At 34.8% G+C, this 22,206-nt stretch overlaps 1 protein-coding gene across 2 annotated transcripts in view; it reads right to left on the bottom strand.

The window, feature by feature from the left end:
• Positions 1 to 22,206, bottom strand: part of SLC39A10 (solute carrier family 39 member 10) — a 145,012-nt gene that overhangs the window by 24,233 nt on the left and 98,573 nt on the right. For both annotated transcript variants that reach the window (XM_043577361.1, XM_043577360.1), the window contains 4 exons: positions 17,297 to 18,321; positions 15,142 to 15,349; positions 2,513 to 2,682; positions 313 to 501 (listed from right to left, as the gene is read on the bottom strand). In XM_043577361.1, coding sequence (XP_043433296.1) covers positions 313 to 501; positions 2,513 to 2,682; positions 15,142 to 15,349; positions 17,297 to 18,310 — 1,581 coding nt within the window. In that variant the 5' untranslated portion in view covers positions 18,311 to 18,321. The remainder of the gene's footprint in view (positions 1 to 312; positions 502 to 2,512; positions 2,683 to 15,141; positions 15,350 to 17,296; positions 18,322 to 22,206) is intronic.

The following is a 22,206-nucleotide window of genomic DNA, read 5'->3' as shown; positions in this document are numbered from 1 at the left end:
CCACAGATTTATATAGCAATTGGAAATCACAAGGAATGAGTCATAGTTTTCACAGCTATTTTGTAGCTGGGCAAGAATTAGAATCACTCCCCCTGAGTCCCAGTTTAGAGCTCTGTTCTAAACCATATTTTGTCTCAAGGAAATATATACAAAATACATACATATACAAAATATATACATAAAAATGGCAAAGATCAAAGTCAATGTTTCCTTGAACACACACCAACATCATAATTAAGCATGTGGCCAGAAAAAAATTTTTTTTGAGTTTCGTATCTCAGAAAACGGAAGAAATCATTACAAAGTACTTACTCTTTGCTGCTTGTAGTGCTTAAACATTCTAATGCAGTGTTCAATGATAAATAACAAGTAAATGCCTCCTAGAGCGACAAGTCCTTTCAATACAGCATCATATTCCTCCAAAAACTTCTTAGATTCGTGTCCATGAGAATGTCCATGCCCATGTGCATGTTGATGACTATGATCATGTCCACCCTGAGACTATTAATAAGAATAACAAAAACTTCTAAACAAGTAATTAAAGATGCTTTTTAAAATTTTGAGACTATAATCTGCTAGGACACACAAAAAAATACCTTTCAATTTTTAAAGTGGTTCTCTAAATATTATCTCACATAAATATAAGTAGCCTTTTATTTAATTTTGCTGTCTGTATTCAGTGGCCTGGAAAGTATTACATTTCATGGTAACTCTAAAACAAAGACCACAAACTCAAATGGCTATAGGAGCTGACACACACTACAGTGAGAAAATCAAGCAGCATTAAGATATTAGGAAACATGGGTCCTTTTTAAACCAAAGTGAACATGACCCAGATGTCTAACATTCAGTAAAAACAAACTAATTCACCTGCCGGTCACAACCTGTGACTCCCTGTAATCTTTTTCTTAAACTGATTATATTTTTATGTTTTTCTCTTATAAATTAAAGAAGTGATGAGATGCTACCTGTACTTACAAACTGTGGAACATTATAAGTATATACTCACACATGTGTTTATTTTTCTACAGTTTAAAGCTTTAGCAAAAAATATATTATAGAAATGGGTACTTTTTAATTGTCAAACGTACAAGTTCCACAATAACAATCTTAAAAATTAGAGATCTGGTCTTAAGTATTTCCCTTCCTTATAACATTTATCTGTATTTTTTCTCCATCTGCTAGCAGCCAAGAGAAGAGATTTCTAAACTTCTCAAAGACGGTAAGGCCATTTAAAAAGGTAACAGCTTTACGTAATTAATACTTAAGAAAAAAAATAAGTCAAATAGCACCTGAAGACTGTTCTCACTTCAATCAACTGTTCTTAATAGGCCCAGTTTTGAAATTTTGTGGCTATTCTTGATGATGGTAAAAAGGGAAAGCCAGGGGTAGGAATAAAGGAGGAAATCAGTAAATAACATAATGAATCAATTTTTAAAAATTTACATTCACAGTTTAAGATTTATTAATCAATTTTTTTAAGGCAGTGTCATATGGTATTCCAGATACCAAATCTGGAATTCTGAACCAATTCCTCTGAGTGAAGAAGGGGAAGAGGAGTATACAAAACACACAAGTAACAATTCTGGGAGTGCCTGGCTGGCTCATTTGGTAGAGCGTCCAACTCTTGATCTCTGGGTTGTGAGTTCAAGCCCCACATGGGTGCAGAGATTACTTAAAAAACACAAATCTGTTTCCCCAATACTCCAAAGGAGGTGGTAAGAATATTTTAAAAAAAACATTCAAACCTGTAATTTTACATGTGGAAAAGAAAAAGCCCCAGTGTTTTCATCATTTGAAGTAAAAGCAGTAACACTGTATAAAATACTAACTGATAACAGATTTTAAAAGGTTGCTAAGCATGGTACCAGAAGTGTGGGCATATGATACTATTAGAAGGGTCCTGAAATAGAAGAAAATAAGTGGTATTCCGGGAGAAAACATAAATGGCCCCATATGTAAGGAGCTAAAAGCCTATAACTGAAATTAGTTAACTAAATTGTTAACTGAATATGTCAGCCTATTCTTGGTCAAATAAAGATATCTGGGGCACACTGACTATACAGCACAATCATAAGACCACTTCTACATTTCTCCTAATGGCTTTCTTGATATAGCATACAGATAAAAATCAATGAGTGGTGTATCTTTTTAAGTATTCATTTACAGAACTGCTAATAGAGCAATTTTTTGTAAATTTCAGCTCTACCCAGATTAAACTGACATATAAAACTATTTAAAGAGTACACTGTGGTGATTTGGTATGTATACATTGTGGCAGGAAAAAGTAATACTGATGTAACCAATTTTTGTTGCTATATTAAAACCTAATGACTCAATTTACTTCAAAACTATTGCTATTAAAACTATGCAAATGGAAAAAATACTTTATCCTATAGGCAAATACAACAAATACTAGATTAGTGTACTATAGTTTGCTAATGAAGGACCTTTTTAGCTTAAATATTTTTATTTTTGTTTTGTTTTTTTAAACATTAAAAAGATTTCTTACATGGGGCAGTAGATGAAGAAGGGCGTCTCCACTCATTGTTCCTACAGCTAGTGCAACAAGGAATGTGAGAAGAAATTTGAAGCATCCTTGGTTAATGATGGGAACCAAGATCACGCCTAGCAAGGAAAGCAGGCTAATGACAGTGATAGAAATGATACCACAAATCCATGCTGTAGGAAAGAAATTAATAGTCAACATTAATATGACAATATAAGCCAAAAAGCTCTAAAGAACAATAAACTTAAGATAAATGAGTCATGGAAGATAGATTATCTTACCCTGACTATGCTTTTTAAGAAGTTTTACATTTTGGCACTGCTGTGTTTAAAAACAAAACAACCACATAACCCACCTGAACACTTTAAAAAAGAATTAAGAAGTTCAGACCAAGTTATAAATAGTACCTTCAGTAGCCCATCTTATTAGAAACAGGGATTTAAAATGACTTCAGGCTGTGATTCACTCTTAATATGTAGACTGTCAAAAAATTTTTACCAATGTATAAAGGCAGAGCCACAGCAATAAAACTATTCATTTAGAGAATACAATTATAAAACTCTCCTGTGAGCATTAGAGGAAGCTGAGTATCTAGTGTTATCTTTGTAAATCTTTTAATACAAAGTTTGAGAAACTTAACATACCAGTCCAAAATGGAAACATATTCATAAGAGATTTAAAAAAAAAGGCCTTATTACTGGTACCATTTTTGCATTTCATTTCTTATTTTTACAAAGGATAATTCAATCCTGTCCCCTTGATACTATCTTTACACTCCATAAATAGTTCCAAATTCCCCTTGCTCCAATTTGGCTTTCTGTATCATTTTCTACTTTGTAAAAATTACACTATATAATTTTGGGGGGTTTTGTTTTTTAAAGTGTATTTACTTTGAGAGAGAGAAAGAGGGAGAGATAGCACAAGCAAGGGGGGAGGGGCAGAGAGAGGGAGAAGGAGAGAGAGAATCCCAGGCAGGCTCCTCACTGACAGTGTGGGATGCAGGCCTTGAACTCACAAACCACGAGGTCGGATGCTTCATCAACTGAGCCACCCAAAGGCCCCTCACTATGTAACCTTGATTGAACCAGAGCACAAGAGAAATGTTTTCACAACAGGATTTGTGAAAAACAGAAGTGTGATGGAAAAGGGGAATTCTGTCCACATTTCTTTATCGAGGCTATTCATACATAGATTAGATACCAGAAATAACTGCCAGTGGTTCAGGGGATGGGGCATGTTCATTTAAAAAGTGAGATTATTTTCAATTGGTGGCCTAAAGTGAAATAGAAATGTTCTGGCCTAAAAGTTCCATTTAATTTTTATCTATAGAAAATTTCACTCAATAATAACTTGGTAAAGTTTTTCATCCAAAATGCTATTTTTTCTCATCAAACCCAATAAGACTATAATCTGAGAAATTTTATGTTAAGTGTTATAGTAAGGGAACAATGGAAAATGTATTTCTTCAACAAGGTAAAAAAAATTTCAAAGACAAAGAGAAGTAAGGATAGGTAAGGAAATGAAACTTTACTTCACCCACTAAATGCTGAGATTTATCAATTCAACTGTGTTTATACGTTGGACATTTTAGTCACAATATCCAATGACATTAATACTATAAGCTAATGCCATGCTAAGGTAGCTCACAGGATTAAAACAACAGGTCATCTACTACTAATGGAAGTTCTGTGATTTATTCTATATCTAACAGATAATTTCTGATATAAACACGGGTAATCTAAAAGTCCAAAAGAAGATAGAAACACACAGCCAGAATTTGCATTTAGAGGCTTTAATCCTTGCAAAGATTTGGGAACAAGGAAGAAAGAGGCAAAGGGAAAAGATTCATTATGAAGGCAACATTGTTAGTGAAACCAAAAGGTAAGAACAACTATGGTTGGGACTATAAGGCACAAGGAGCTAGGGTCAAAAACTCTATTCTAGAAAGAAAAATATAAGGTCAAAATGTTGACTTAATAATGATGACCAAGTTAAGTTTATCTCTGTGCCCCAAGCACAGGCAGGAATAATAAAGTCAGTGGGAGAGCCTGAGGAAATAGGTTGGAGTAAGGTGGCCATAGGTCTAAATTCAGGGAGCCAATAAAAGTTATTGGCCAAGTAAACCAATAAAGGAGTGTCAAAACTACCACAGCTCTGTAGTTTCAATCATAGTAATGGGGAAAAAATGGACAAAAGATACTTGTAGTAACTAAATGGGACAAATTGAGGCTGGTAACAAATACATTAACCTGAAGATAATATGTCTCCTATATTAACACACAATTCTCCCTTCCCAAATATGTTTTTTTCTTACTTGGGCAGTAATTAAATTTAGAAGCACTTTATCTCAAAACAATCAATATAAAAGCAACTCCAATTAAGAATTTAAAGAAAAACAGTACTAAAAATGACTTTAAAAAGCCAGTAATTCATATTCCATGATACTCTGTATATACTGATATATATGCATAGGTATAGCCAAAGCTATAGATGAGACCCAAATATAGTATAAAGAGTAAACAAATTTGCTAACTTCTCATATTAAAAATTTGTATTAATCAGAATTATTTTGCAAATGATGCACTGGAATTAAGCACTGAAGCTGTCCAAATGAAGTATTTCTTACTTTATTCCTATGTCCCAATGTCCAAGAAAATTCATATAATCTATAGATTAAGATGCTAAATTTACCCAAAATCTAGTTGGGTAACTGTTATTTAACCTGATCTTTCCTTTTTTATTTTTTTTTTTTAGGGTAATATTATATTCTACATTGGGAAATATACATTCATTCATTTATGGATTTGCCCTTTAAGATATTTGCAATAGAAATTAAATTTCTAAATCTTATTATAAGGAGTATAACATTAATTTGCTGTAACAGACATTTGAGATGGTTAACAATTTACACAAAATAATTTAACAAACTAATAAAATATTAGCATTAGGATCATATTTGAACATTTGAGCTTATTAGATTACAGAATTCAACCCTAGGGGAGCCTGGGTGGTGCAGTCAGTTAAGCGTCCGACTCCTGATTTCAGCTCAGGTCACAACCTCACGGTTTTTGAGTTCAAGCCCCGCATTGGGTCCCACACTGACCATGCAGAGCCTTCTTGGGATTCTCTCTCTCTGCCCCACCCACGCACATACATGCACTTCTCTTTCTCTCAAAATAAATAAACTTAAAAAAAAAATCTAAGACTCTATTAAACCATTATATATTCTTATAAGCAAATTTATAAAAATCTAATCATTAAAGAGAGATGAGAGAAAATGTGATTCTAGTTCCTAATCACAAAAATTATATCTGAAAATGAACATTATTCTAAGCAAGTATTTCCTTTCTAAAATTCCCGTATTAACTCCTGGCTAAGGGTGTTCTGAATGTGAAGAAAAGTCTTAAAAGAGTCTATGAAACCATAAATATTTTGCAATGCTCTGAGGTGACTTACAATTTCAAATGGCTTTTGGTTAATTAGCTAAAAACCAAATTACCAAACGACAAATCAACCAAAATTGAATCCAGTGAAAATCAATGTGCCAATATGATAGGTGAGCTAAATATATCATCACTTAACACCAATCACAGACAGACTGACACATTATATTAGTCAAGTGCTTACACAAATAGTTGGGGGAGGGTCTGAGTGTGAGAGTGTGTATGAATTCACATGTGCACAAATGAGTGCGTATCACATATTACACACTCCCAGGTATAATTTCTTATGTATCAGCTCTGAAATCATCTTTCTCATCCACCTGAGAAAGCAAATCTGTGAACTAAGACATACTTGAAAGAGAGAAGCCAGTCATTATTAGAAAATCTTTAGCATTTCTGATATTTGACATCTGAAACTCAGAAAATACAAGAAAACATAAGCCCACAAAGGAGAAAGCCTTACATAAATCAATCCAGCATCAGAGCCCAACTTCAGGTGTGCCATCGTGGTTCTATCTTTAAGGGAATGCCATTTACTTAAAAGAAAATGTGAATGATGCCACTTGGAGTCAGTGCAACGGTATCACGTTGAGCTTGGCCAGTGGCCCCTCCAAAAGAAGTTGATACACACACACGCACACACACACACTTTAAAAAATAAATAATACAGATGCTTTTGGTTTTCTGGTCACTTGGCCAAATGATCGTCAATAATTGGTTACTGACCAACAAAAGCCAAGAATCAGAAAAAGACTAAGCTCTTATATTAAAGTTAAATAATCTGTATAACTCTGAACACCTTATATAACTTTTCTGAAATTAAGAGTTCTCTCATTTTTCCAACTAGAGGAAATAGATTTAGTATGCATGCTACCTTCAAAAGATTTAATGGATCCTATAACTTCTCATAACATATTTTGTATAAAACACAGAGCACAACTGGGACTATCGTAATTATTCTTCCATATATACATTGCCTGTATTGACAGAGTTGGAAATTATTAAAACCATTTTCAAAGATGTCTATTATTCTGCCACTTTAAAAGGAGAATTATCTTTCCAATTCCTTGATTACCAGTAAGCTACTTTAACTGGCACTGTAATTGCTATCTTCATACTATATAGCTAGAAAGGACTTTAATAATCTACACTAGTATAACTCAAACTGTGTTCATCTAATTCTCAGAGGTATTCCAAGAGGAAGGAGAGGAGAATTTAATAATCAAAAAGATTTGGTAATACTTGGTTAAACAAGTTCCCTCAAAGCCTCCACCAGTTTAAAAAGCAATATGAATCGCTGCAAGGGGAATACAATGTGCGGCATTTTTCTAACTCACTTGTTCATGGAACCTATTAGTATATCTCAATGAACCAGGATCCTACAAAACAGGATTTGGAAAATGCTAATGTAGACCAGTGTCATTCTACTTTACAGATTTACATACTGAGGCAGAGAGGTGTTAAATGTTAAATAATGTGAATTCACACCTACTAGAATGGCTGTTAAAAAAAAGAAAGAAAATCACTTGTTGGCAAAGATGTGGAGAAACCGGAACCCTGGCACACTGCTGGTGGGAACGTAAAATGGCACAGTCACTGTAGAAAAGGTTTGGTAATTCCTCAAAAAACTAAATGGAATCACCTTATGACCCAGGAATCCCACTCCTATGTATATACCCCCAAACAACTGAAAGCGGAGACTTCAATACTTGTATGCCTGTGTTCATAACAGCATTACTCAAATAGCCAAAAGGTGGAAACAACCAAGTGCCCATCAATGCATGAATGGATTAACAAAATGTGGTATATACATGCCATGGAGTATTATTACTCAGCCATAAAAAGGAATCAAGTTTCAATATATGCTACAATATGGATGAACCTTGAAAACTATGCAGAGCAAAATACACCAGACACAAAAAGACAACTATGGTATGATTCTACTTATCTAGAATAGCCAATTCAGAAACAAAAAAGACAAGAAGTTACCAAAGGCTGAGATTAAGAGGAAATGATGATTTGTTGCTTAATGGTTACACAGTTTCTATTTGGGGTGATCAAGATTTTTTTTAGGGTGCCTGTGTGGCTCAGTCAGTTAAGCAACGGACTCTTGATTTTCGCTCAGGTCATGATCTCACAGATTTGTGAGTTCACACCCTGCTTGCAATTCTGTCTCCCTCTCTCTCTGCTCCTCCCTTGCTCACATGTGCTCTCTCTCAAAAATAAATGAAGAAAAAAAAATTTTTTTTAATAGATAGCCTGGCTGGCTCAGTTGGTGGAGTGTGTGACTCTTGATCTCAGGGTTGTGAGTCTGAGTTGGGTACAGAGAATTACTTAAAAACAAAATCTTTTTTTTTTTTTTTAATTTTTTTTCAATGTTTATTTATTTTTGGGACAGAGAGAGACAGAGCATGAACGGGCGAGGGGCAGAGAGAGAGGGAGACACAGAAACGGAAACAGGCTCCAGGCTCCGAGCCATCAGCCCAGAGCCCGACGCGGGGCTCGAACTCACGGACCGCGAGATCGTGACCTGGCTGAAGTCGGACGCTTAACCGACTGCACCACCCAGGCGCCCCAAAAACAAAATCTTTAAAAAAATAGTTTGGTGGCTGCACAACATTGTGAATGTAATAATCGCCACTGATTTGTACACATCAATGGTTAAAATGGCAAATCTTATATATATTTTCACATAATAAAAAATGATTAAATAGCTAGCTAAAACGGCAAAGTAAAAACTAAACCAAAACTCCTGTTAATCCACTGTTTTCTCCTAAATTAAACTACAGTATTTTCAGTGATTTCTTGACCCAGTCATTTATTACTTATGTATTTACCTCACAGAGGTGGTTCCACATAAAGGAGAGTAAGAAAAATAAGTCTAAACATGAAAGTAAGAAGAAATACTAATTCTATTAACTCAAATGGCAATCCATCTTTCAAAATTTGAACAAATTGGGATGGGGGAGGGACAAAAGATTACCACAAAACAAATAACATAAAATCATCAGAATATACTTTTATTTATTTCAGTGTTACCTAAAAATACATATGAGAGTAAGGTTAAAATATTTATGTCCCATCCAACATAAATTATCACTTAGGTTTCTTATTTCCTAAGAAATAAGGGCTAAGAAGCTGTATTTCCCGCTTCAGATAAATTAGAAATTTTCTAGGTATTTTCTATAGATTGCAATTATTCCATCATACCTATTTCATTAGCAAAACCACCCGCTATCTCTCACAAGTGTATGTTATAGATACATGTTTTCTTATACTGATTTACTGTTCATTTTTTATAAGTAATTTTAGGGGTGCCTGGGTGGCTCAGTCAGTTAAGCATCTAACTTCAGCTCAGGTCATGATCTTCCGGTTCATGAGCTTGAGCCCCACAGCAGGCTCTGGGCTGACACTCAGAGCCTGGAGCCTGCTTTGGATTCTGTGTCTCCTTCTCTCTCTGGCCCTCCTCCACTCAGGTTCTCTCTCTCTCTCTCTCAAAAATAAATAAACATTAAACAAATTTTTAAAAAATTTTTTAAGAAGTAATTTTAGCTTTCCAGCACTAAAATTTTAAGTAATAGTCTCTTTACAACTTGTAACTCTTCTTCCAGGACAATTACAACCTTTTGACCTATAAGAAGTAAAATTGTTTTCATTTTATTGTACTTGAAATATTTTCCCATGCTATTTATAAACACTTATTTTTAGAATTTGTAACATTTATATTTAAGCTTACATAAATGCTACCGTAATTTCCTATGTATAGAAAAAAAGCAGGTAATAAAATTTTTCTGATTTCTAACCAAATTATTGTACTTTTAAAATCACAACTTGTTTATTAATATACAACCCCCAAAACAATAACAAAAACCAAACAATAAAAGGCATCTTTTCTAAAACTTAGGCCAACCAATGAAACACAAACTATTAAATACAACCAGCAAATGTTTCCTTTATCTGTACCCAAGATACCATATACAATAAAAAACGTTAAATGTCTGAAACAAGCTTCACTTATTCTGCAAATTAGGTTGCTTAAAACGTTAAAGGTCTTCAAGCTTAGTTATTCACCAACTCCCTTTCTCATTATCTAGAGAGAAAATGCATTCTTTTAAAAAGAAGCGCTCATCTGTGGAAACTTTCTAATTAACTCGGTTCAAAGCATGTGCAAGATGGCAGTTTTCTACAATTTCAGCATTTTAATTGGCAGAAAATGCTTAGCGGCCTATTCACAACCCCCCTTGGTAATTAAGCTAGGGTCAACTCTATGACTAAATGAGCCAATCTTGTGAAACAAACGATTTCCACCATACACAGTATATGGCATACTTGGTTTACAGCAGTCTTTGAGCAGTAATGAGGTGGTCGCTGTGTCACTATGGGAGATTTATATAGAACAAGTTAACCTTTCTTAATAGTGCAGCAGTCATTAAAAATAATTACTAGCAGGGCATTCTTTCTAACAATTATTAACATCTATCAGGACATAGTTAATTCAAGCTTCATTTCTGACAGTGCTAATAACCACCTGCAAACAACTAATCAATATTCACTATTAGTTATGTATTTGCTTTCAAAGCTAGTATTATTTCCTCTAAGGCTTTTCAGATTGAATAAACTATAATTTTCAATATTATGATGGTCAAGCATCTGTCAATACCATTGTTAAAATATGTCAATATTATAACAAAAATTTAAGTCATAATCCAGAGTTGATGTAGTGACAACTAGAATTTCTTAGAAGCCTTAAAAATTAAAAAAATTAAAAAAGGCTATTCGTTTTAACTCTAGATGTGACAATCTTGTCAGTCTGTGTTTTTCCATGTAAAGAACAAAGTGTTTTATTTTTTATTTATTTATTTATTTTTTAAATTTTTTTTCAACGTTTATTTATTTTTGGGACAGAGAGAGACAGAGCATGAACGGGGGAGGGGCAGAGAGAGAGGGAGACACAGAATCGGAAACAGGCTCCAGGCTCCGAGCCATCAGCCCAGAGCCTGACGCGGGGCTCGAACTCACGGAGCGCGAGATCGTGACCTGGCTGAAGTCGGATGCTTACCCGACTGCGCCACCCAGGTGCCCCAAAGTGTTTTATTTTTAATGTAAGTCAAATAATCTCAGGCCTAGCTTCTCCCTTCCCCCTGCCTCATTGAGAATTTATAAGCACCTGTGAGAGACTGTGGTTCTCAAGGTGTTTACTCATCTACAAAGGTCACTGAACATGTAATGAAGCCAGCAAAGGGAACATATTTTACCTGTCCAAAGACCAGAATTGAGAGCTATAGGTGGACTTTCTCTGCCTTAATGACTGGGTATTACCTAACAAGACTATTATTCTTGGGTGTTTTGTTTTACTAATCTATACTTACAGCAATACTTACTTATACAAATACCTCTACCACTTTCTTGTCTATCTATGTCTGCACTACCTGTCAAAACACTACCAAATATAACTAAATTTAACTCTCTTTATCTTCCTGTCACACTTTTGCTAGCAAAGCAGACTTAAGAACCTTTTTAGCAGAAGCAGTGGAGACGGGTACAGCAGTTACAATTACAAGCTTTAGGTGGAGAATACTCTAGTTCATATCACGGGTCTGCTACCTGGCAGCTATGTGACTTTGGGCAAGTTATTTCATTTCTCAAAGCCTCCATTCCAGCAAACAGGAACAAAAAAAAGCTCCCATCTCATGGGTTTAACAAATTAAATATCCTTGTAAAAGTATTTAGAACAGTACATGGTAAGGTTCTAATAAAGACTATAATGATTAATTTATCTATTCTCAAGTTATTTTCCTATTGCAAAGAAATTACCAATAGGTAGGTACCTATGAGACTTATTTTGTTATGTATTGAGAGCATTTTCTTTTACTTGAACTCTTTCAAGCTTTAAGGAGTATCTATCTCTATCCCAAATAAAACTCTTATATATATATATATGGAATGTGATATTCTTAAACATGTCTACCATAGTCTTGTGCTATGAAAAAATTTTAAATTCTGCATTTTCCACCTTTTATCTTATCAGATTTTCTTTTTTGGCCCACATTCGCACATATTAATTTAATTTATTCTCTTTCATTACAATGCAACAGTGCCACTCCATCTTTGGCATTTCAGCCAGAACTGCCTTCATCGTGATTTTGCACATGATAAAGTTCATGAGAATTCCACTCATTCTGAGAAGACTGTATTATCAAAGTACACTAGGCTGACAGACAAATGACCCTTGAACACTGTGGGGTTGGGCACAAACCCCTGCCTCTGCATGTGTAGCCAAAAATCCAAGTGTAACTTTTAACTCCCCCCAAATTTAACTATTAACAACCTACTCTTGATGGAAAACCTTCCCATTAACGTAAACAACACATATTTTGTATAAGTGTTACATATCGTATTCTTGCAATACCTGACTTTTCCTGAATTTCTTCAGTATTTCTAGGCTACCCGGTTCATCTGTGAGGTTTTTTTTGTTGCAAACCTCCAAGAGATTTTCTAATTTATTTATTGAAAAATATCCGCATACAAGTATACACATGCAGTTCAAATCTGTGTTGTTCAAAGGTCAACTGTAGTCATAAAATGATCTTCAAAGACTCATTTTCAACAAGTGTCTTTCCTCGGTTCTAACTGAAAGCTTACAGATTAATATTAAGTAATTTATTCAATCAATATATCAGCACTTTTTGTTCAAAGTACCCTTTACCTACTTAGGCTTTAGAGATGCTTGAGATAAAAGACCTGGTCACTTCCTTTAAGTAGCTGAAGTCCACAACAAAAACAGATAACAAATCCAATTATTAAAATCCCTCAAGCTCTGTATGATAATGGAGATATCCAGAGAGTGTCAAGGAAGGGGATTTAATTAAGCCTAGGATAGTAAATAGGTTATCCCAGAGGGTCTAACCCTTGAGCTGAATTTTTGACAAATCATAGTAGTCCCTCTAGTAGAAAGGTTTAGAAGGTGAAAAGGCAGAGATAAAAGAGGGAAAAAGAGTATAATCTGTCATTAGGAGTTTGTTATGGTTAAGGCTGAAAGGATATAAACGAATGATCAGGGGACCTAGGCTGGCTCAGTCAGTAGAGCACTCAAGTCTTGATCTCAGGGTCATGAGTTTGAACCCCACATTGGGTATAGAAGAGCTTACTAAAAAAAGAATGGTAAGGGGTAAGGATGGAGAGGTAGGTAGGCAGGAATCCTATCCTGGAAAGCCTGACTGGCCAAGTAAAGGACTCTGAAATTTGAACAATACAGCATAATGCAGTTTGCTAAAATATAGGAGAAAAAAAAAATAAAACTAGCACATCACATCAAATCTATGTTTTCTAGGGGCTCCTGAGTGGCTCAGTCGGCTAGGTGTCTGACTCTCCATTTCAGCTCAGGTCGTGAACTCACAGTTCGTGAAGTGTGAGCCCCGCACTAGGCTCCATGCTGTTAGTGTGGAGTCTGGTTGGGATTCTCTCTCCTCTCCCTCTCTCTACCTGCCCCTCTCTCCAAAAAAAAAAAAAAAATCCATGTTCTCATAGACATTATTGCTTATAATAAAAAGATATAAAGAAAAATATTAGAGATCTAATGAAAAATATTGAACAGTGTAAAGATCTATGACAAAAATCATAAAAGCGATAATCAGAATTAACTAAATCTGGTAGATAATAGCATAGTTATTAACTGACTAAAGGATTTATCAGACAAACCTTAGTGTTGGGATCTAACATTTATTAGGCCTAGGAAATGCGGGCAAATTACTAAATTTGTCTATACCACAGTTTCCATATCTGCAAGAACAAGAATCATGTAACAGCTCCCTCATATAATAATGTAATAGATTATTGTTAAAATTTAATGGGGGGAAAAAGCATGTGAAACACTCAGCACATGGATAGTAAAATGATTGAATACCCTCGGCTTGAATCCCAGTACTATCAGGGATTAGCTCTGAGACTGTGGGAAAGTTATAAGAACATTCTCCACCTTATAAAACTGCTGTTGAGGAGAAGTCATTAACTTTTACTTACCACTTAACACTACGATACGTGTTTGTTAACAAAAGTATGTTAACTATCACTAAAAAGAAAAAGTCTATGTCAGACAATCTCATTTGTATTCTAGAAAGGGACGGTTATGAAGTTATTTCAACAATTCAATCAAGAACCAAGAAGGACCTGAACAAAAGTTATAATGGAGTAGACAGAGTTGGAAGGTATTTAAGAGAAGATTCAATTGGACTTGACAACTGATTATATAAAGGAAACAAAACAAAAACCATATGGGAAAAATTTCAAAGACTTTCAGATTTTATCAAAAAACAATTGTTACGGTTTTAGGGATTCAGTAAGAGGAACAAACTTTTCATGGAGTAGAAACTTTGGAAATCTCAAGTGGGAGGTACCTGTGAACATCAAGGTGGAGCTATGTAGCCAACCTAATATGGTTTGAAAAAAGCCTAGATGGGGTGCCTAGGTGGCTCAGTCAGTTAACAGACTGACTCCCGTTCAGGCCATAATCTCATGGCTCGTGAGTTTGAGCCCCACATCGGCCCTGTGCCGACAGATCAGAGCCTGGAGCCTGCTTCAGATTCTGTGACTCCCTCTCCCTCTCTCTCTCTCTCCTGCTTGCTCAATCTCTCTCTCTCAAAAATAAATAAACATTTTTTAAAAATCTAGAAAGAATTTTAACAATAGTTTCGGTCTTTTGTTGAAGGTCTCTATAAAATTGCCCATGATCAATTCATGTGCCAATCACTGGCACTTCTGAAACATTCAGAGAGTTTAACCACACTGGCTTCCCTTTTTATTTCCTTATAAACTTAATGTTAGCTTTTTATCAGAGGCCCTCAACTCTGCTAAAAAGTAACTATAACACCAAATCACTTTAATTAGTGGCTCCAATATTTACATTTGCCCATGAAGAAGAATCCACTTTATCGCAAACCTACAATCTCCTTTTTAATCTAGTTCTCTATCCATAGCAAAAACATTCCTCCATAATACCAGAAAGGGACAAGTAAGCTGTATTGTGCCTCTTGTCTATCCCCAATCCTTTCTAAATGCTCATATCTAAGCCTGACTAAAACACCGAAAGTCACCTAAAAGAAGACAATTTGGAATTACAGTACTAATTCAATTACATTAAAAAAATAAGTAGAGAGACTATTTTGAGGGAAAAAAAACTTAAATCTTTCTTACCTGATGCCCCTATATTTGCCTTATCTTCAGGAACCTGATTTTTATCTTTATTTAAATCTTCAACTAAAAGTTTGTCAAAATGCTCAATACAAAGTCTGCTGTCGATTTGATACAATAAAGCAGGGCAAAGGTATGTAAATAAATCAGGTGAGATCGGAGAATTGGCACCATGACCATAGTATTTTAACAACTGAGTGACGTTCAAACACTGCAAGGGAATTGATAAAACAAATTAAGTAAGACTACTTTAAGAAGATTAAGCAGAAAAAGAAATTACTATGTAATGAAAAATATTCTAAATAGTATTTGAAAATAATCTGTAATACAGATAACTATTACAAATAAAGGTTTCTTTTAAGGATTTATGATGGAAATACATTGAACTTCATTACCCAAGACTTTATGGACTTTAGCCATTTTTCCACTCTAATACATGAAGATAATGACTTTCTTGGTAACTGATAAAAATCACTCACAACTATATTCGTAAGGGGTGAGAAGAAAAATCACTTTCCTATTCAAAGTGAAATCATCAATCATTTGTCAAATAGACATAAAGTACTTTAATAAATTTATATTAAAATATATCATTCTAGCCTAAATGCTAAAAGTAGAAGACAAGAGAAGGCAGCTTCATCCACCAGTACTTTTAAGGGCAAAACAAAGCAGACAACACATAGCAAACAAGTTTGGACCTATCATATGCAAAATATCTAAAATGAAGGCAAAGCAGGTGGTGGTGCTTTTTCTTTTTTCCCCCACACATAATACACTTCAGTTGTATGCTTGTTACTGACTTGCTACCTCATTATATGATTTTTTTTTTATGGTATAAAAAACAAAATCAAAACACACAAACAAAAAAATGCTTCTTCTCAGGTCTTAATGTGAGATACTACTCTATCTACTGCACAGAACATTTCTAGAAATCCTAAGAAAATTCCCAGCATGCATCAGACCTGTGAAGATATAAAACAACATGTTTGACTGATGCAGACCCCACAAGTCTGGTAGAAAGAATATGATAATGTCTGGTTATTATCAACAAAAGATTCTAAGATATTATCTAAAGTAATAAATAAATAAAAGCACTTCTTCACAAATACACTAAGATTTTAAAATATAAGTGCCTTTACTTATTTATTTTTAAATAGAAGTGATTTTAAAATCAGTGTTTATAACTGCTAAAATCAATATCTGATTATCCAGGGAAGAAACACAAAGATATTTCCATAGATGCAAAACATATTTCATAATAGAAACAGAAACAGCAAAGGGTAGGGTCATTTTCCATATTAAATGGTGCTGCTTTTTATACATATGAGCAACAAATAAATTCAACTTTATTAATTGAATAAATTAATAAATAAAAATAAATTTTCTCAACTTTATTAAGAATACAGAGTACTAAAAATTAAACAAAAATGTTGATATACCTTTAATGAAACAAAATGTGTATGAGGCAAATAGTTAAAAAAAAATCAGGAAGGAACAAATCAAACGTGAAAGTATTCAAAAGAACATGAATATTTTAAAGGAAAACATAACCATCCCATTACTAGTGGACTTTCCTGTTATTTTATCTTTTTGCATTCACCCTAAATCTATCAAAGGGCATGGGAGAAGATTAATTTTAAGGCAGTAGGCCCTCTGTATCATAAAGTGACATACAGAAAACAAACCTACCATATATACAAAATACCTGACTTTGGAGCTACATCAATGACAGGGAACCATTCTGTAGTTAATTCATTAAGTTAATGATTATGTAAAGAAAATGCCTAGTTACTTTCCAATAGGACAGGTTGAACACAAGAGGCTTTAATTTTCAAATATCTAGAAACCAACTAACAATAACAAAATGAAAACTTGGGAAGTCAAAACAAATCATAAGCAAGAAAGTAACATAATGAATATGAGTTCTAACAACCTCTGAACATTTACATTTGAGGGACCCATTTTTGAGAATAACACAAGTGAAAATCCAGATAAAAATCTTTAATCTGATTTTAGGATCTTAAAGTATTTTGTTCAGAAACATTATCTGGAAATAAGTTTGAATACGATTGACTATTCTCCACTGTTACTTCGCTTTTTACCTAAAATAGTCCACAATTATCTGAGAATTATGGAGCAACCATCTCTTCACACCTACCTCATGCTGACGGTCATCTTCATTATGATCTTTGTGGGTAGCAGCTGAATAAATTGCACTTTTTTTAACATGTGGTGCTTCTCGCTTCCTAGTATGTCGAAGTTCACCTTCATTATCAGGATTAAGATCTTGGTGTCCATGACCAGGATCGTGACCATTATGTTCCGGAAGGCGTACGTGAGAATGACTTGGGTTATGTACACGATCAGGTTTGTGGACCCGATTATGTTCATACTGTTCACCCTGATCATGGTTGGGGGGAAAACCTGGTGTAATAACCTCAGAATTTTCATTACTTTTCTTCCCTTTTCTCTTCCTTTTTCCTTTTGGTAGCTTACTTTCAGATTGTTCCTGTGTTTTATTGGTCTCTGTTGAAGGTTCATGGCTAGGCTCCCCACGCTCACTGTGAGCAATGGAATCATTGGGAAAATGGCGAGTGGTGTTATGATCTAGGTGGTGATGCAAACAATGGTGATGACATAAGCGATGATTACGGTCATGTGTATGTTTATCATCAGATTTGACAGATACTTCAATTGTCTCTTTCTCTGGATCACACTTATGGTTTCTTTTTGTTGATACACTAGTCACAGTTTGATTTTCTGAACTTAAATGATTGTGGGAATGCTGGTGGTTATGGGAGTGAAAATGCTTTCCCTCTTGAACTGCCAAAATATCTAAGTGAGAAACATGATCGTGGCCAAGATCCTCATGATTAATCTCAACAACTTTTATCTCTCCAAGGCCCAAGTTTGTTAAAAGTTTCTCCAGACCAAAAAAGGATAATCTTCCATTTTCACCATAACGGTCAAAAAGTTTTTCAATGTAATATTTTTTTTCATTTTCAGCATCCAGCACTGAAAATTTGCTTGACTCCGATTCTGTCATCCCACGACGATGTCTGTGATGTTCTTCAGAACCATGGTCATGTTCTTCATGGCAATGGTTGCAGTGATGGAAAATAAATGTCAGCAAACAAATGAGGCAAAATTTTGTGTGCATATGTACCTTCATTTCTATTTTTCCTGAAGAGATTTAAAAAGAGAGGCAAGTATTAGTTCATACTTAGACACATTCAAAATAATCATAAACTCTCCAGAAATTGCTAATCCACTAGACAAATGTTTTACCACATTTCTTTCATGACTATAAATCATTCTTTCCTTCTTCAATTCCCTATAAAAATGGCCCCTTTGATCAAATGTGTACAACCCTTCAAATTAGTACAAATTGCTCAAGACTCCATCTATAAGACAATTCTGACTCCCTTTAAGCACAACACGTAAGAGTCTACTATATATTTATACAGAAACTGTTGGCTTCCTTCTTATCTGGTCCTTTACAAAAGTTTGCTAATCTCTGTTGTTGAGGTCCTGGGCAGTACAATAAGACAAGAAGATGAAATAAAATGATAAAATGTATAAAAACCAGAAAGATGGGCGCCTGGGTGGCTCAGTCAGGTAAGCATCCGACTCTTGGTTTTGGCTCAGGTCATGATCTCACAGGTTCCTCCATTTGAGACCCACATCAGGCTCTGCGCTGACAGTGCAGAGAATGCTTGGGACTCTCTCCCCCTCACTTTATGCCCCTCCCCTGCTAGTGCTCTCTCTCTCTTTCTCTCAGAAAGAAAGAAAGAAAGAGAGAAAAAGAAAAAGAAAGAAAGAAAGAAAGAAAGAAAGAAAGAAAGAAAGAAAGAAAGAAAGAAAAAAAGAAATCATTATTCACAAATTATAGGATTGGGTATATAAAAAATCCAAAAGAATCTATAAAAATTAATAAGCTAATTCAGTATAATTGCCATATATAAAGACAATAACCTAAAATCAATTTTACTTCTATACACTAGCAATAATGAAAAATTAAAATTAGAAAACAGTATCATTTACAGTACCAAATGACTAGGAATAAATCTAGCAAAAGATGTGCAAGACCTTTACATAAATGAAAGATCACATATTACTGAGACAAGTGAAAGACCTAAATAAATGGCTATATCATATTCATGACTGGATGTTATATAGAGCCAAAGTAATGTCAAAATCCCAAAGGAAACTGAAAATTGATGAAGTACTTTTTATAGTTATGTGGAAATAGTAAAGTCCAAGAATGACCAAGACATTCATGAAGAACAAGAACACTTACTCTATCAGCAACTAAAGACAGTGTGGCATTTGATGGAAGAACAAACAAATAAATATACCTAACAAACAAAGAACAATCTAAAAATAATAAAGATTCTTTCTTCCTTGATGCTTGGTCAACTCGATTTCCATTTGAAAGAAAAAATAAAACTTGACCCCTACTTCACACTATATGTAAAATCAATTCAGACAGATTATAAACCTAAACGTCAAACAATAAATGTTAAAGCAATAGAGTGTCCAGAACTGTGCTGTTCAATATGGTAGCTACTACCCACAGATGGCTACTTACATTTAAACTACCTACAATTAAAAATCCAGCTTCTCAGGGGCACCTGGGTGGTTGAGTCAGTTAAGTGTCCAACTCTTGGCATCAGCTCAGGTCATGATCTCCTGGTTCGTCCCCAAGTCAGGCTCTGTGCTGACGGTGCACAGCCTGCTTGGGATTCTCTCTATCCCTCCCCTGCTCACACTTTCTGTCTCTCAAATACAAAAAAAAAAAAAAAATTCAGCTTCTCAATCACCCTCACTACATTTTCAATGCTCAATGGACACTTTCAGCTTATGGCTACTATATTGGACAGTATAGATATAGAACATGTCCATCATCACAGAAAGTTCTATTGGATAGTACACTTCTAGAACATAGAAATGCAATGTGAGTCAATTATGTAATTTTAAAATTTTCTAGAAAAAGCAGGTCATTTCCATATTTAACTCCCTATATATGCAAAATGTGATCATTTCAACATGTAATAAATATAAAAACTATTAATTTGATTTTGATATTCTTTTTTAATACTATGTTCATTGAAATCCAGCATCCACTTTACACTTACAGAACATCTTTACTCAGACTAGCCACACCTCAAGTGTTCAATAACCACATGTGGCTACTGGCTACTGTCCTGAAAAGTGTACAACTAGAACATTTATTCAGCAAACTACCATTAAGACCTTCAAGATAGAGGACAAAACTTAAGAGACTCTTAAGCATGGAGAACAGAGAGTTACTGGAGAGGTTGTGGAAGCAGGGATGGGCTAAATGGGTAGGGGCATTAAGGAATCCACTCCTGAAATCATTGTTGCACTATATGCTAACTAATTTGGATGTAAATTAAAAAAATAAAATTAAAAAAAAACTGTAGACTATGTTAGCAGGTAGTAAGGAAACTGAAGAGCAGAGCAGGGTAAGGGCATAAGGAGTGCATGTGGGGGCAGGGATGGCCGCCAGTTTTGATATGGTAATCCAGGGGCCAGATGGAGAATGTAGCATTACCAAACTGAGATCATACTGTTTTACAGGCTCTTTCTTCCACTTATTAAATGGTATTTCCCCATGCCATTAAATATTCTTTTGCAATATATATACTAAAAAAAAAAGACCTTCAGGATAGAACATAAAAAACATTATAAAGGGAAAAACAATAAAGTATAGTACAATTAAAATTAAGGTCTGTTCATCAAGAGATTTCATCAAGAGATGAAAAATGGCAAGCCACAGATCTGTAAAAAAAAAAAAAAAAAAAAGGGGGGGGGGAGGGAGGTGCTTGGCTGGATCAGATGGTAGAACATGCAATTCTTGATATTGGGGTTGTGGGTTTGAGCCCCATGTTGGGCGTAAAGATTACTTAAAAATAAAATCTTAATAATAAAAAAAGGCAAGTCACAGATCGAGAAAAGATTATCACCATGTTACCAGTCAAGAATATATAAGGAATTTCCACAAGGCAACGTGAAAATTATGTGACAATTCAATGGAAAAACAGGCAGGAAGTCTGAACAGGCATTTTGTAAGAAGACAGCCAAATTACTAAGCATATGAAAAGATTCTCAACTTCAGTAGTTATCAGAGAAATACAAATGAAAATCACACTTAGGTATTACTATATACCCACCAGAATGAATAAAATACAAATGGTGTAGATAATGCACTGCTGGTGGGACTAACCATACATTGGTATCTTTTGGAAAAATGTTTGACAGATCCCCCAGAAGTTAAACATAAGCATATCCACTCACACAGCAATTCTACTCCTGGGTATATGTTCAACAGAAATGCATACACAGTGACACCAAAAGACATGAACATGAAAATTAACACAATCATCATTTATCATAGCTTAAAACACAAAAAAAAAAGGCCAAATGTTCATCAACAGAATAATCTTTCAACAGAATACTATACAGGAATGAAAATGAAATTACAGCTTCACACATTAACACAAATCTCACAAACATGAGATTGTACAAAAGATGGCAATCACTAAAGAGACCGTAGTGTATAATTCTATTTATATAAAGTTAAAAATGAGTAAAACTAAACCAAGATAATGACTTTTTTTTTTCCTTAGAGATTTTACTCTGAAGTAATCTCTATACCCAACATGGGCCTGAACTCATAACCCTGAGATCAAGAGATGCATGCTCTACCGACTAAGCCAGCTAAGGTACCCCAATGATGACTTTTTGAAAGGTAGGTAGAGGGCAATAATTGGAATTGGAAAGTGAGGTAACTGAGTAATGGTTACACAAATATGTTTACTTTGTGATAATTCATTGTATTTATACTCTGTGCACTTTTCTATATACATAATGTATTTAAATGAAAAAGCTTTCTGGGGCGCTGGGTGGCTCAGTCGGCTGAGCGTCCAACCTCAGCTCAGGTCAGGATCTCGCAGTTTGTGAGTTCGAGCCCCGTGTCGGGCTCTGTGCTGACAGCTCAGAGCCTGGAGCCTGCTTCCGATTCTGTATATCCCTCTCTCTGCC

The sequence above is a fragment of the Prionailurus bengalensis genome, chromosome C1 (assembly GCF_016509475.1).
Source record: "Prionailurus bengalensis isolate Pbe53 chromosome C1, Fcat_Pben_1.1_paternal_pri, whole genome shotgun sequence".
Classification (NCBI taxonomy): domain Eukaryota; kingdom Metazoa; phylum Chordata; class Mammalia; order Carnivora; family Felidae; genus Prionailurus; species Prionailurus bengalensis.
The sequence above is the reverse complement of the archived record's forward strand: the minus strand, read 5'-3'. Positions and strand labels throughout refer to the sequence as shown.